The sequence below is a fragment of the Dama dama genome, chromosome 22, assembly GCF_033118175.1.
Source record: "Dama dama isolate Ldn47 chromosome 22, ASM3311817v1, whole genome shotgun sequence".
In the NCBI taxonomy this organism is placed as follows: domain Eukaryota; kingdom Metazoa; phylum Chordata; class Mammalia; order Artiodactyla; family Cervidae; genus Dama; species Dama dama.
In genome coordinates, this window is record NC_083702.1 from 9,717,284 (window position 1) to 9,732,286 (window position 15,003).

The following is a 15,003-nucleotide window of genomic DNA, read 5'->3' on the forward strand; positions in this document are numbered from 1 at the left end:
ACAAATGGGTTAATGCTTACCGGCTTCAACCAGCTGCCTGTGTTCTGCAGCCTGAGAACACACACACATTCATATCCACATAGCTCACCTGTCCAACCGCCTCCACCACCCCCAGGAGGGCACTTCTATACTTACACAGAAGCCCACTTTGGGCTGGACAGCAAATAGCTATTTCTCATGAGCATGTGGACTTAAAGAGAGGAGGGGGATTTCGCCCAAGGTAATAATTGGACAAATTAGCAGGCTGGTAGGGATGAGAAACAGAAATTTTGACGTGGTTGACTTGAAACCACAAGAATTGGGGTTGCACCACAGGACATGTAAAAAATCTTCTTTTCCAACAAATAAATAATGAGAGCAAGAGACAGCCTTGATCGGAACCACATCCCCAGCCCTCTCCACCTCCGACTCTGTGCCACAGCAAACAAACGATTGGGAAATGTGTACTCAATGACACCAAAAAAGGTCCGCTTTGTATCATTAAGGGAGAAAAGTGGATTCCAGCTAGTGTGAACAAAGCGGCCCGTTCTGCTGAAAAGAAAGTATTTAAATACACATCTGTACTACATGTATATAACGTACAAAGCATAGGTACGTGTGTTTATTAGGCATAGGACAGAGGCGGGAAGAAGATCCAAGAAGAGGTTAACGGTTGGATGGAGATTATAGACAGTTCCTTTTTTTTTCTTTCTTACTTAAAAAAAAAAATTGCAAAGAACAGGGCTGTTGGTGTTCTTTTTTAAAAATAAAGTTTAGATAATTCAAAATAAAAGAAATGGCGCGGTTTGTGCGGCAGGACTACGTTGTGCCCCTTCCAGGACAGCCGAAGTCTCCCGTTCGCTCCCCAAATAGGAAGCTGGGCTGTGGTCTCCCCGTTAGCAATGGCGGAACCATTAGAGGAACTGTAGGCGGCAAGAGGGTGACGCGGCCAGGGGGCCTGGGAATCAGAAAACAGACAGACCTGACCGCGATGGCGGCTTTTGCCGAGTGACCCAAGGATGACCCGCTTCGGGCCCAATCTGGTACGTGGGAAGCCTGTAGTCATCCCGCGGCCTCTCCTCCCTGGACCGCCGCCACCCCCCCACCCCCCAACCACCGCCACATCTTGCTCGCTGCGTCTTCACCCGACCTCCCTCCCGGTGAAGGCAGGTGCCCGCCCAAGACCCCGGCCGAAAACAATTCCAAGGGATCACCCCGACCTTCCTTGGCCCCATTCACCGCCTCCCTCCACCCTTTCCTGCGGTGGCGTTTTTGTTTTAATTCATCTGAACTGGTTACAAAACCATACTCCCACGAATACATAAATAATGGAGTGGGGCGGGGGGGGGGGGGGGGAGCAGTGTTTTAAAGAAATTCCCGCAGGGCCTGGCAAGGCAACAGCAAATGCATTTCTGCTGTATCATATTTAACTGTTTGCAAACTTCTGCTGGGAGGTTGAGCAGCGACTGTAGAAATTCCACCCCGCTTCCCCGCCCAGGGCCTAGGAGTGACTTGTAAGGAAGGGTTAAGAGGGAAAGGTAGTCAGCGGTCGGGGGCCAGGAAGATGGAGGGGAGAATGAGAGTGTTTGTAAGACTGCACTGTCCGCAACCCGGCTTCCCACAGGCCAAGCATCTCCTTCCCGGACTTGGGGGCCGCGGCTCCCGGAGCCAGGCTAGGCCCCTTTAAGAGCCAGCGCGCGCCCCGGCCCCGCGTGCGCTCACTTTCCCTAGCAACCGCCCCGGGGGAGGAGGAGGTCCTGGCAACGGCGCACCAGCCCGGAGGGTCACGTGACGGCCCGCAGCTGGAACGCGAGCGCGCGCCCTGCCGCGCGCCCGCCCGCCGAGCCTGAGCGCTGCGGCGCGTGCGCGAGCGGTGCAGCACCGGCCGCGGGAGCAGGGAGTATTATGGGCTGTGGGTGCCGCTGAGCAAGATGGAGCTGTCTGCAGTGGGCGAGCGGGTCTTCGCGGCCGAATCTATCATCAAACGGCGGATCCGAAAGGTGAGCCGCCTCTCAGGGCGGGACGCCTCGCCCCGCAGCCGAGGCCCGAGTCCGTGGGCCAGCTAGGCTAAGCGGTCCCGCTAACCCGGGCTCTCTCGCCCACCCCCGCGCCGTCGCCTCCTCGCGTCCCCGCATCTTCCCCACCCCCACTCTCCCCTTTTTTTCCTTCTCTTTTTCAGGGACGCATCGAGTACCTGGTGAAATGGAAGGGGTGGGCCATCAAGTGAGTGTCACGGGATCCAGGAGCGAGGGGGGAAGGGAGGCAGCGGACACCGGGGCCTTTTTTTTTTTTTTTTTACCTTGGGGGGGTGCGCACATTTGCTCACTCGCATGTGCCTCTGCCTCTCTGGTTTTGTTTTTTATTTTGTGCATGTGTAACTCGGCAGGTACAGCACTTGGGAGCCCGAAGAGAACATCCTGGACTCGCGGCTCATTGCAGCCTTCGAACAGAAGTGAGTTTGGGAAGCTGGCAGGGGCGGCGGGGCCGAGGCTCGGCTGGGGCGCCGCGCGGGGAAGCGGGAGGGCCGGGGAGGGCAGCGCGGAGTGGGGCCCGGGAAGGGGATCGTTTTTAACCTTTTTAACCTCGGGTGTTTCTCGGCCGCAGGGAGCGGGAGCGTGAGCTGTATGGGCCCAAGAAGAGGGGACCCAAACCCAAAACTTTCCTCCTGAAGGTAACCTGGCCCAGCCCCAGCAGCCCCCTCTCGGGCCCCTAGCCCGGGCGCAACACGGGGCCTGCAGGGGAGGGACAGATCCGCGGCCGCCCAGGCGGGCGGGCCTTTCTAGAGGGGGCCCCAGCTGGGCAGGGGGTGGTTGTGAGCCCCCAACGAGCCCCTGGCAGGCGGCCCTGGCCAGCTCCAGCTTCTCTGCAAGAGGGGCCTGGGAATGGGGACGAGGAGGGAGGATGATCCTTGTTCACAAAACCAGGGTCTGGGGAGGCCAGCAGAAAGAGGGTGAATGAGGCAGGTGGGAGCGGTCCACCTGCGGGGGTGGCAGGGAGGTGGCCTCTGCACGTGAGAGCCCTGCACTCCCCCAGCCTTGAGTGGTGGGGCTCTACCTGGAATTCACGTCCAGAGGAGGAGTGGATGTGATCCCCCTCATCGGAACAGGGAGAGGCTTTTAGGGTCGGGGGCTGCCTCCCTGTCTCCAGCTTGCCTCTCTTAGATTTGTTCTGCATGCCTTCCATTCCGACAGGAGGAACGAACTTAAATTTGACCTTAAGTCACTTCCCTTGGAGTTTTATCACCCAGGCTGGGCCACTGGTTCTGTTAGCCCCACTTCTGGCTGTGTGTGGAGGTTCTAATGAGGATGGAGGGAGAGAGAATAAAAGCATGGCACATTGGCCTTGGCAAGGGAGGGAGACCTAGCTCCAAAGGAAGCCATCTTAGAGGGTTTTGGTGTTTATTTTTTTTTTAATGAGAAAGAACAGAGTCTGGGAAAGGGAAGTCGAGATGACCCAAGGTGGCAGGCAAAGCTGCAGGCGGTCTCCATGGGCAAGCACTGTCTTCCCCACTAGTGCTAAGATTTTCTCAAGGCCCGGTCCCACCCCGACAACCTGTGACTTTGTGGCAGCTGGCATGGGCAGGGCAGACGGGACTCTGCAGAAAAAAAGGCTGAGGCAGAATGGCAGGGCCTCAGAATCTCCAATCTGTTCGAAAGGCTCAAAGCCCAGTTGGTGGACTTTCCAGCCTCCCACCTCCCTCAAAAGGACTGTACATGGGTATAAAGTTTGTCTCGGACTTAAAGCAGAAGTGAAAGAAATAATGGTTTCCAGAATTACATCCTTCTGTGACCCTTGTCTCCAAATTACACACATTTTAGGAGATCCATGGAGCAATCTTAACCCTTGATGTTTCTCGGGAGGGATGGGGCAGAGCAGCTGGAGGCCCGGGGGCTGTGTGACAGCCTCTGACAGTGCAGCTGGAGTGCCCTCTAGCGGGGAAGTGAGCAATGGCCATGACGATTGATTCAGAATGCTTTTCTTTTTTTAATAGCTGTAGCTCTGGCTGTGGGCCTCATAGTGTTGAGCCCCCACATGGATTATCTCCTTTCTATTGCTCAAAAACCCCCTGCGAAGTAGGGAATGGTATCCCCTCTTTTGAAGATGAGAAAATCAAGGCCCAGGGAAAGGAGGTGATTTTACCTGAGCTCCCATCACCTAGCTTCCAGGCTTTATCATGTCTCCTTTTCTTAACCCTGTCCCTCAGGGAAGTATACATCAGGTTAAGGGAAAAAGGTGGACACACACGGGAAACCGAAGGCTGCAGAGTTGGTGGGGCAGGGGGCGGAGAGGCAGATGAGAGGACCTTGATTTGGAGATGAGATGAAATAGATATTCAGGCAGCATGAGAGATTTGCAAGGGGTGATGGAGATCAGCTTGGTCTGAACCCAAGAGGCAGTGTGTATAGTAAACAAATCACACTTTCTGCAGGGAACTCCTCTGAAGAGAACAGGAGCCCATGAGGTGGGTTGCATTATCCCCATTTTATACATAGAAAAACTTGAGACCAGAGAGGTTAAATAACTTGCTCATGATCACAGAGAGGGAGTGGTGGAGTCCAGGGCTTTATCTTCCACGTTATCTAGATGTAGTACATGCCAAGCCCTTGGAGCTGTGCCCGTCACCCAGTCAGGGTGCAATAAATGCATTGGCTGTGGTTACCATTTTTAATTCACAGGCAGACCCAGGTCTCACCTTCAAAGAATTCTCCACCTGGGGAGGGGAGAGGAGGAGGAGGATAAACTAACCCCCTTTGAAAAAACACTTAGAAATTACAAAGTAAGAAATTTTTTTGTAGAATGTTTGGAAGGCATATGTTAGAAAAAGGTTGCTCTCAAAAGCACCACCCCTTGGATAGATAAGTCTTAACATTTCTCGAGTGCTTGCTGTGTGCCAGGCGTTTTGCTAAGCAGGTAACATATACTATCTCATGGTCCCAGGAGTCCCACCAAGCCGGGGTTTCATCCTGGGTCTGACGTTTGCCTTGTGTACACACTTCACCAGTCCCCAGGGACCATGCATCACTGCTGGACTCTGGCAGAACAGTAATTACAGAGGTCCTGGAGCCCCAGCAGCATGCAGAGGGAATAAACACTAACCCCCCCGGGGTATTGGAAAGAGTGGGGAATCCCCTAAGCTCCCTCGGGGATGAAGCTGCAAAAAGCCCTTGTTGCCATGCCAAGGAAGGCTGGCTTTCCCCTGCCTTTGTCTGGGAAGGGGTATGAGGGAACCAGCCCCTGGCTCCACTGGCTCTGAGCTGGAGGAGCTGGCAGCCCTGGCACAGGGAGGTCGGGGGCCTCATCTGCTGCCACCTAGTGGCTGGAGGGATTGTTAACTAAGCCACCCCAGGAGGAGACTTGAGACAGAACTTGGAGGACACGTGCCTCTCCCACGTTCTAGATGACATCCTCACTTATTAAGCATCTAAGTCCACAGATAACCTCTTCTGGGGCTTGTGGTCAAATACACTCTAGTTTTGTCTACCAGGCTGCCTCCGGGGTACTGATTAAGCATCCAGCACCGTGGGGATGGGAGGTGGAGAGACCCCCAACCACAGATTGCACTCTTGGGGAGCCCAGAGACTGACCTATGGAAATGTGCCCTTCCTCTCAGCCACCCTACCTCCCCTGGCTGAAGACAGTCACTGCCTACCGATCTCCTCCACCAGGAGCCAGGGTATCTGTACAGAACCCAGAATGATCATCCATCTCTACCCTCTGTCCAGCCATTACTTTCAGTTCCCTGGGCTCTCTCTGCCTCCACCATTGGTCTTAGCAGTACCCCTTCAGCAGGCCACCTGAGCCTCCACAGCCGCTTGGGGCATAGCTCAGGAAAGTCAAGGGTGTTTTTTGTTTGTTTTCCTACTGATGCTTCATCCTCCAAGACAGGGACCTAATCCGTCCTCCTCTGGAGCCTGTACTTTCTTCCTTGCATTGAAGCATCCTGTACCCTAATTGCCTGTTACCTGTCTTTTCCTTGGAGTGCTGCCCCCCCTGGACATAGAAGCTGTGTGTGGTCGCAGCTGTAGCCCCACGCTACAGCTTATTAGCACTTGCTTAGTGCTTGCTTAGTGAGGGAAGGACTGGCCCCCGAGGATGGCTTACCTAACCTTGTGAGTCTCCTGCCCTGGACCTGGGGTCTCTGAGGGCCCTGCCACACACATCCTGCACCTTCCCTGAGGTAGCAGGTGAGCTGCTGCAGAGTCCTGGGGCTTTACACATTTCACACCTGGGACTGTGTGCAGCTGGGCTCAGGAGCCTGGGACAGTAAATATTGTTCACTCGTCACAGACTTCTGTCCAGCCATCCTGCCCCCAGGCCATCTTGGCACAGAGACTGTGGTGAGGTCCATCCCACCTCTTAGCCCATCCCCACCAAGCCAATGCCAAGGAGGTTTTAGGTGCCGGCTGTGAAATCCATTGACACCAGTTTGCTCAGACCCTGCGCAGACAGATGAATCAGACCCAGGAAGGGAAGTGCCAGGGGCTGGGAGCAGAGGGCCAAAGGTCTGCCCCCAGAGTTGAGGTGAGACCGAGCTGGAGGTGCAGCTTGTTCAGAGGCAGAGAAAGAGCTCAGGGCGTCTACACATAGGCCCAGAGGGGTGGGGCAGGGAGAGATCACCCTCTGCTTTTGGTCACTAAGAATTCGTCCATGGAGGAGTGCCAGGCTGGGCTGCGATCTTCCCTGGTCAGAAGTGGTCCGGGGCTTCTTTCATGCAACATCCTGGCAGTTCCACTTCTGTGTGTCAGCAACGACAGTGACTAGTCTGTCCCTCGGGCCCACAGCTGAGCTGGGAAAGTCAAGCCTTGCAAGTTGGGCCTGGATAAGAGTCTGCCTTGCCCCCCAGCCTTCTGCACTTTGCATCACCTGTCTGAACCTGTTTCTTTTTATCGCTCAGGCAGGGGTAGGAGCACCGGCTGATTTTCTTAAGTGCTGTCAGGATTGTTTCTTGAGCCAGTACTCGTGCGTGGCCGAGGCAGGGGGTGTCCAGAGGTCAGTGGGCAGCCCGAACCCTCAGCCACCTGCCTTCCTCTGTCTCGCAGGCGCGGGCCCAGGCCGAGGCCCTCCGCATCAGCGATGTGCATTTCTCCGTCAAGCCGAGCGCCAGCGCCTCCTCGCCCAAGCTCCATTCCAGCGCTGCGGTGCACCGGCTCAAGAAGGACATCCGCCGCTGCCACCGCATGTCCCGCCGCCCCCTGCCCCGCCCAGACCCCCAGGGGGGCAGCCCCGGCCTGCGCCCGCCCATCTCCCCCTTCTCCGAGACCGTGCGCATCATCAATCGCAAGGTCAAGCCGCGGGAGCCCAAGCGGAACCGCATTATCCTCAACCTGAAGGTGATTGACAAGGGCCCGGGCGCAGGCGGCGCCGGGCAGGGGGCCGGGGCCCTGGCCCGCCCCAAAGTCCCGTCCCGGAACCGCGTTATCGGCAAGAGCAAGAAGTTCAGTGAGAGCATCCTGCGCACGCAGGTCCGCCACATGAAGTTCGGCACGTTCGCGCTCTACAACAAGCCCCCGCCCGGCCCTCTGCAGCCCCCGCCAGCCGGCAAGACCGACCTCGCCGCCTCCCCCGGCCAGGGGCTGCTCCTGGCGCCCCCCAGTGCTCCCTACGACGCTCGCAGCTCCAGCTCCTCCGGCTGCCCCTCGCCCGCCCCTCACTCCTCCGAGCCGGAGGACGCGCCCCCCAAGCTGCTCCCGGAGACCACGAGCCCATCGGTCCCCGACTGGCGGGAGCCCGAGGTGCTTGACCTGTCCCTCCCGCCCGAGGCGGCGGCCACCAGCAAGCGGGCGCCTCCCGAGGTCCCTGCAGCTGCCAGCCAGGCCCTTCCCGCCGCCCCTGAGCCGGCCGGCGCCGCCTCCGAGCCCGAGGCGGGGGACTGGCGCCCTGAGATGTCACCCTGCTCCAACGTGGTCGTCACCGACGTCACCAGCAACCTCCTCACGGTCACTATCAAGGAATTCTGCAACCCAGAGGATTTCGAGAAGGTGGCTGCTGGGGTAGCAGGCGCCGCAGCAGGGGGTGGCAGCAGCGGGGCGAGCAAGTAAGGGGGGCTCCACCAAGAGGGGGGACTGGGGGGCGCCCTCCTGCCCAAAGTCATACTCTTGCTCCCGCCCCCGCACCCCCCCACCCTCAGACAACCCCGCCTGTGCTTTGCTTGTTTCAAAAGGCTCGGCGTTGACCCCGGGATGGGGCTGGGTAGTTGGAGACCCCCTGAAGCCCAATGGGAGGGGCAGGCCTGGAACGGGGTGGGGCTGGGGTGGGGGGCGAGGGCACCGGGAAGTCCTCCCTGTTGTCTCTTGGCACCCTCCTTGCCCACGCACAGTGGGGCCTGCTGGGTGGCTCCTAGGGAGCCCCAGAACCTAGGGTTCAGCTGCCCTCCCCACATCCCGTCCTGTCTCTATCCAGCTTGCTTCCAGCTCTCGCGCACAGCATCTGATTTCTCGGTGCTAACCCCCGGCAGCTGCGGGGCCCCTTAGGGGACCCCCATCCCAGCATGGGCACCGTCCCTTTCCTTCCTCCAGATAACCCGGGAAGGAGGGGCAGGGATGGGGAAGCCAGGACAGAGGTGGAGATGAAGGCGGCCGTGGCCCCTCTCCTCCCCTTTCCGCCTCCCTTGTGAGGGCGGCAGGAGCTGGGCCCATGTTTGGACCACCCAAGCGGGCCCCCGTGGCTCCCACCCACCCGTCTTTTTCCTAATTTCTGTCTTGAAGGTGGGAGGGGTTGGCACGAACCTCGCCTGCCATGGCCTCCCGGCATCTAAAGGTCCCTCAGTTTTCAACCAAAGGTGCTACAAGAACCTGCGGCGCGGACTTCCTGCTGCGCATGCGCCTGCCGACCCAGGCGCGTCCGCGTGTATCCGTATCTGCGTGGGGCCCCGGACCCTCCCTGGCCATCAGCCGGGCCTGGGACCTGATCCAGGTCCCAGGAGTTTGCTGCGGAGGCCGAGCTTCCCGGCACGCGTGTGCAGGGGCGGGGCGCCCAACCCCCGCCCTTCTCTTGTGGGGTTGTCGGGCCTGACATGATGGGGACTGAGGCCGAGGGGAGACAGACCACCGTCCCAAGCTGCTGCTTCCTCCTGGCAGTTTGCGGGGAGGAGGAAGCCTGGACACGGTTCCTAGCGTCTCCGGCTTCTCCCCCTCGCCCCCAGCCCCCCGCCCCTTCTCTCTTGCTTGTGATCGCCCAGGCTTTGTCACAGCCCAGCCTTCTCCAAGCAGCAGGAGGCCTCCACTGCTCTAGGCAGCTTCGTTTTCTGCTGCGGCCTGGGAACATGAGTCGTCCATGCCAGTGGCAAAGACCAAAACCCCGGTTTTAGGCCTGGTGCTGGGAGGGCAGGCTGGACCAAGCCGGGGATGGAAGAGGGGGCCCGGGGTCCTTCCGGAGAGCGGTCCTGTGCAGGACCTGGGGTCTGGGGCACGGGGAACGCAACCCCGCTGGCCAGCCCTGGGGCACTGCCTGGGCTGTTTGGCACAAGTGGGAGTCCTTACTGGTGGCTCGAGGTGGCTTCTTGGTATGTCAGCTTAGAACCCGTGATGTCAGGAGGACGCAGAAAGGGAATTCCGGGTGGGTAACAAATGCCTTGGTCCTGAGCATGGGGAGGACTCTGTCTTCCGACTGTCCCTGCCAGAGACTGTGGCAGGGTCCTCTGACCCTCCCCATCCCGCCCTTCTGTTGGCTCTGTGGCCGTCCAAGTGCCAATTGGCTTCGCCCCAAATAAGGGCTGGTATTTCTCCTCTTGTCGTTAGAGGGGATCCCCCCCCCCACCAACCCCCACCCCAGGTGCGTATCCACCTGGGTGCCAGTTACAGGTGTTTCCAGAGACCATAGAAATGTGTTTTCCTGAGAGTCCGTGTCATTCGTGACCTTTTTTGTAAAGAAGTTGTGTTTTCAGAGGTGATTTTATGACAGGAAAGTGAAAGAATTAGTTTTGCAAAAAACAGAAAAAAAAAATCAAAAAAAAAGGGGGGGGGGGAAGAAATAGAAAAAAATATTGTGGGATTCCTATGGGGTTGGGGAGGGTGGGGAGAAAGCTATTTAAAGAAAAACTAGTAACGCAGCGATTGCACAGCTGAGGCGGCAATGTTAGGAACGTGGACAGAGGCCCAGGCCCCGCTGGGAGGGCGCCCCCACCCCGGGCATGGCGACAGCCCCTCTTCCTTGGCCCGAGGCAAGGTAAGCCCTCCCTCCTGTGCTCAGCCCAGGTTCCACTCTTGTCCCAGCTCAGATGGAAGGATGACCTCTGTTCCCATCTGACCTCTGTTCCCAAAGGAACTTGCCAGAAGCTGCAGGGGCGAAGCAGGTAGAGCTGAGATTGGGGGAGATAACGGTCAGCAGGGGTCCCACTGTAGCCAGGACCCAGCGTTTGTGACTCTCCAGGAAGGCTGGTGAGTGGGTACAGTTGGGTTCCTTGCCCCTTTCATTCCTTTGCCAGCCTCTTGGTACATCTGGTCCCTCCACTGCCACCCCATGGGGGCATGTCCCTCCCCATTGCCCCAGTGACCATGACACCCCCAAGCTTCCATGGCCAGGTAGGTGTTGCTGCAGGTGTCAGGAAGACAGGCGCTGTTGACTTGGGAGAGCCTTTGGTGGTGATCATGGTGGGTTGGGGGTAGCCCTAGGGAGAGGGTGTGCCCCCTCCATCTCTTTCCACAGGCGAGTTGCTGCCCTTGACCCCCAGCTGTGCAGCCCTCCCCAGCAGAGGCTGGCTCCCAGGCAGGCAGCTCCCCTGGGGGCCCAAGTGGGCACCAGGTCAAGAGCAAGTGGAGCCCTCCTTACCTCTCTCCTAGGGTGGCTCTGAGTCGGGCCCCGCAGCCCCCCACCACACTTGCACAGATCAGCCTCCCGTGGGTCCTTCCTCCTCTGCTGCTGCTTTTCCGTTTGCCTAATTACCAAGCAGAAGTTGCAGTTTGGTTGGCTTTATTTTTTGTATGTGAAAGACCCCTCAAGACCCGACCTCCTTCCTTGTTCAATATTGGCTGGGGTCATCTCCCCTTAATGCCACCCTGTTCTCACCCCCATGTCATAGGAAACAGATGAGGTCTGGTGTCTGGTTTGAGGTGGGAATTTGGGACCCGTCTCTGTCTCATTCCCCTCCCAGATGCTCAGTTTGCCCGTCTGTGAAATGGGTGTATTGGGCGGCATGGCCTTTTCACCTGCTGGTGTCCCGGCAGCTGCTGAGGATTAAGTGGTGGTGGAGGTTGCTGGCACTGGGGCCTCTATTCTCCCACAGCTGCTTTTCATTCTCATCCTGCAAAGGGGTCAGGATCAAAATGGGCTCCAACTGAGCCCAGTGGGGCAGGCAGAGTGGGAAGGGTCACCCCACTTCCAAGGCCAGGAAACTTGGCCTCTGAGAGGCAAAGCTGCTTCATTAGAGTGAAGAGCCCAGCTGCTCTGGCCTTTCGGGGACAACCTTTGAAAGGTGGGGACCGGGTCCTGGAGCTACCACAAAGCCAGGGGCTTCCCCTGAGCCAGGCAGTCTTGGGTGAGAAGTCAGCCCAAAGGAGGAAGCTGTTGGCTCCGGGAGCTGGGACACCACCAGCCTTTCTAGCCTCTGGGTGGACCCAAGTGGACACACTGCCTTTTGTGTCTTTAGGGGTTTTGTTGGTGGTTGTTGGTTTTGTGTTTTGGGAGGTTTTTTTCTTTTCTGTTTTTTTTTTTTTTTTTTGCACTTGGCCCATGCCGGACAGTGGGACCCACCTAGTCAGTTCCACTTTCAGGCTCCCATGCACTAGCCCAAGGCAGCCTCTTGGGGGCTTGTATGGTTTAAGGAATCACTTTGAAAAAAAGAAAAAAAAAAAGAAAGTGTTTAAAGGTTGTGTTTTTTTTTTTTTTCTGTCTGCATCTCCTCTCAGATTGAGAAAGCCCAGAATTAGGGGCTACCACTCCAGGACAGAGGGAGGGTGTCCCCAGCCTGGCCCTGTCTTATTGATAGTTGCCAAGACACCAAGATGGGGGGGACAGGCTGGGTGGAGACTGAGGTACCCACCTCCCAGGCCTGTGGCATCACCCTATCCCGCCTTGAAGGAGTCAGCACCCCACTTCAGCAGTGGGTGAGTGCCTATTGTATGCAGAGCTTCAGCTAGGCAAAGGGGGGCTGGTGGTCTAATGAGGGACCCCTTGCAAGAGTCCACACTAGAAGGAACCAAGGGTCCTGGGGCCTCCCCCTGCTATTGGGCAGAGTAGAGATGGAGACTTCTTGTTGGTTTTAATTTAAAAACACAAAAGCCTAAAGAAATGTATCTTATAATTTTTTTTTAATTTTTGAAAAGCTCATTTAATGAATTGTGCACGAATGAAGTCTATATATATAAAATATACATATATAACTCTATATTTGGGGAGGGGCGCTGTCTCTTTTTTCTCTCATTTTAAAAATGAAGTGTTGTTGCCTTTGTCTGTGGTTCAACCATCCAGCTCCCAGCTGGCTAAACTTTGCCTCCAGTGGTTCAAGACAGGAAACTAGTAGGGTGAGTGGGAGACCGGAGATGCGGGGAGTGGGGCGCTGCCCCAGCATGGGGCTGGGCCCCCAGGCCACCTGCTCCTCTCCCAGAGGTCGTGGGTGGAGAAACGCCTTGTGTTGGGTGTGGATTTCGGTTCTGTTCTGGAATTGGTTGTTTCTGGGCCGGGGGAGGGGGGTCTGTGCTGATTACTCTCGTCTTGTATGTTTTGTTCTGCTGCTCTTCAATATTGTATCAATGCCAGGAAGGGGGCGCGAAAAGCCTCTTTGGCCCCCCCCAAATAAATTGTCACATTCCGAAGCTAAGGTCTAGCCTCTGGTCTGTCTCATTTCTTCTGGCTGGGACAGTGGTCCAGAAAGCTCAGGCCATGCCTCCCCCATGGCAGCGAGGAAAGGGGGGCCCTCGCCCTCAGCAGTGGGGGGCCAGTGCTCCAGCCCATTTCCAAGCTCCCCCTGTCCTACCCCACCTCCACCTCGTAAGCTAAACTTGAAGGGAGTTCCCCCCCTACACAGGTAAAGTGCGTGTGTGCCACTTCTTGGAACCTGGAGCCTGCCTGGTCGGCGGGCATGTGGGAGGGCTGAGGGTCCCACCACTGCCCAATCCCCAGTTGGAGTCACAGCACCTGCAGAGAGGGGGTCCCCCGGGGGCTGGATCCCTAGTCAGCGGGTCACCACAGAGCCTGGGAGGGAGCAGGCTGGGGTGGGGGGCACAGGCTATACCTTTGCCAGTGGTGGTGGTGGTTCAGTCACTAAGTTGTACCCGAGTCTGCGACCCCATGGACTGCAGGACGCCAGGCTTCCTTGTCCTTCTCCATCTCCCAGAGCTTGCCCGGCTTCCTTGTCCTTCTCCATCTCCCAGAGCTTGCCCAGACTTGTATAGTTCCCTTGCCAGTAATAGCCCGTGTTAACAAGAAGCTGCTTCAGTTCAGAGAAGCCTGTTTCATGGGTGCTTGTGCGCCTTCTCTAATGAGAAGAATGGACTGAGAAGCGTGTTGGACGCCCACAGGGGTCTGAAAGCATCAACCCCCTGCAGACGCCAGAGCCCCCCTCACGGGTCTGCTGTGAGCGGCACCTCCGTCCATCCATAGCCACTCATTTATCAGGCCTGAAACAGATGTCACCTTCCAGCCCTCCCCTTCCCCACCGCCCCCACCCCCTTGTGTAAGCCCCAAAGCTGGCCTCTCCAAGGTGTCTCCACCCTGCACCCCCAACCCCACCTGTCCTGACCCCAGCTCCTCTGACAAAACCTGCATGATCTGCTGTGCCCTCCCGACACCTCACCTCAGGGGCCTGGCAGCCCTGCTGAGAGTCTTCAGGAAGCCCACTGCCCTCAGGATCGTGTCCCAAGTGTCCCCCACCCCCCTGGCCACACACACGTGTACCCCCCGCCACACATGCACACACAAGTGTCCCCCCGACACATAACACACACACACACACGTGTCCCCCTGACACACACAAGTGTTCCCTGTGACACACACACTCTACTCAGGGTTGTGTCCCAAGTGTGTCCCCCCCGCCACACACAGACGTTCTACCCAGGGAGAGCGCCCTGTCTGAGCCCCCATTCCTGTCCGGGTCTGAGGTCTTGGCCCTCCCATCCCTCAAGGCAGGCTGGGTCTTCATCTCCAGCCTCTCCGTGCCCCCCATGAGTCCATGCCTGACACCTGGAGACCCCTGTCCACCTTTTTCCTCTGACTGTCACCAAGCTCGGTCCTCCTCCCTCGTTAGCACCATCAGCGAGGCTTGAGAATGGCTGAACGGTCGACGTGGGGCCCCAGTGCCACTCGTCCAGCTGGCCGAGGTCCAACAGGAGCGTGTTTCTGTCCAGGAATGGTCTAGAAACAGAAGTCGGGCGGGGGGTGGGGGGGGGGGGACTCCGTGTTGAGTCAGGGCTGGCCTCCTCCGGGCCCACTCGCACTTCATCATCTCGCCCAGTTCAGGGTTCCGTTCTCCGAAATCCCCATTCTGTACTTAAACAACAATAACCTGAGTAGTCAGCACACCAACTGCCTGTCAGGCCTCTGTGAGCTCTCTCCCCCCCTCGAGCCCTGCCCACCCTCCCCAGTGCCCCGGGTGATGAGCCAGCATCACAGAGGAGAGCCAAGGAATGGAAGAAATTCCTTGCCCCCCCCCCCCCCCCAGGTGGCACAGCGGAGCGGGGCTTCCCCCAACCCCACCCATTTCTCTCTGGGATTGAGACCATGGGGGTTGCCCTTGTGAGGGGCGAGCATCTCCTTGCAAGCATCATGTTCAGGGTTTAGCATTTCAACTGCCCCTTGTCACAAGTCCGACAAGCTACGTCCGACTCTTAGCTGCTGATAAATGAGTGTGACCTTGGCAGCTTCTTACGGAGGATGGGAGGGTTTGTGCCAAAGCTTGGGCAAGACCACACAGCTGGGCTCAGCGAGCTCAGCGTGCCCCGCCCGAGGTGGGTCGGCGCCCTGGCGTCCCGCCGAGCTGGTGATCCTAACTAGCCCCCTCCCCTCACCCCACCGTATTCCTGGACATCACTGGAGTGAAGGTCAGCTGTGGGGTGAAGTTTAGGAGCCAGGTAAGGTGGAGGGGTTGAGATG

At 57.8% G+C, this 15,003-nt stretch overlaps 2 protein-coding genes across 3 annotated transcripts in view; both read left to right on the forward strand.

Annotated features, from left to right (window-relative positions):
• The first annotated feature begins 788 nt into the window (after positions 1 to 788).
• Positions 789 to 12,733, forward strand: CBX6 (chromobox 6). Of its 2 annotated transcripts, none has more exons than XM_061124533.1 (5): positions 789 to 1,022; positions 2,159 to 2,202; positions 2,366 to 2,431; positions 2,584 to 2,650; positions 7,020 to 12,733. In XM_061124533.1, the coding sequence occupies exons 1-5, from the start codon at positions 999 to 1,001 to the stop codon at positions 8,016 to 8,018; spliced, it is 1,200 nt and encodes a 399-aa protein (XP_060980516.1). In that variant the 5' UTR covers positions 789 to 998; the 3' UTR covers positions 8,019 to 12,733. The 2 variants fall into 2 exon arrangements, with proteins under 2 accessions (XP_060980516.1, XP_060980515.1); XM_061124532.1 differs by lacking the exon at positions 789 to 1,022 and adding an exon at positions 1,828 to 1,979.
• NPTXR (neuronal pentraxin receptor) overlaps positions 10,109 to 15,003 on the forward strand; it is a 42,395-nt gene continuing 37,500 nt past the window's right edge. The window contains exons 1-2 of the mRNA XM_061123926.1: positions 10,109 to 10,143; positions 10,624 to 10,708. Coding sequence (XP_060979909.1) covers positions 10,109 to 10,143; positions 10,624 to 10,708 — 120 coding nt within the window. The remainder of the gene's footprint in view (positions 10,144 to 10,623; positions 10,709 to 15,003) is intronic.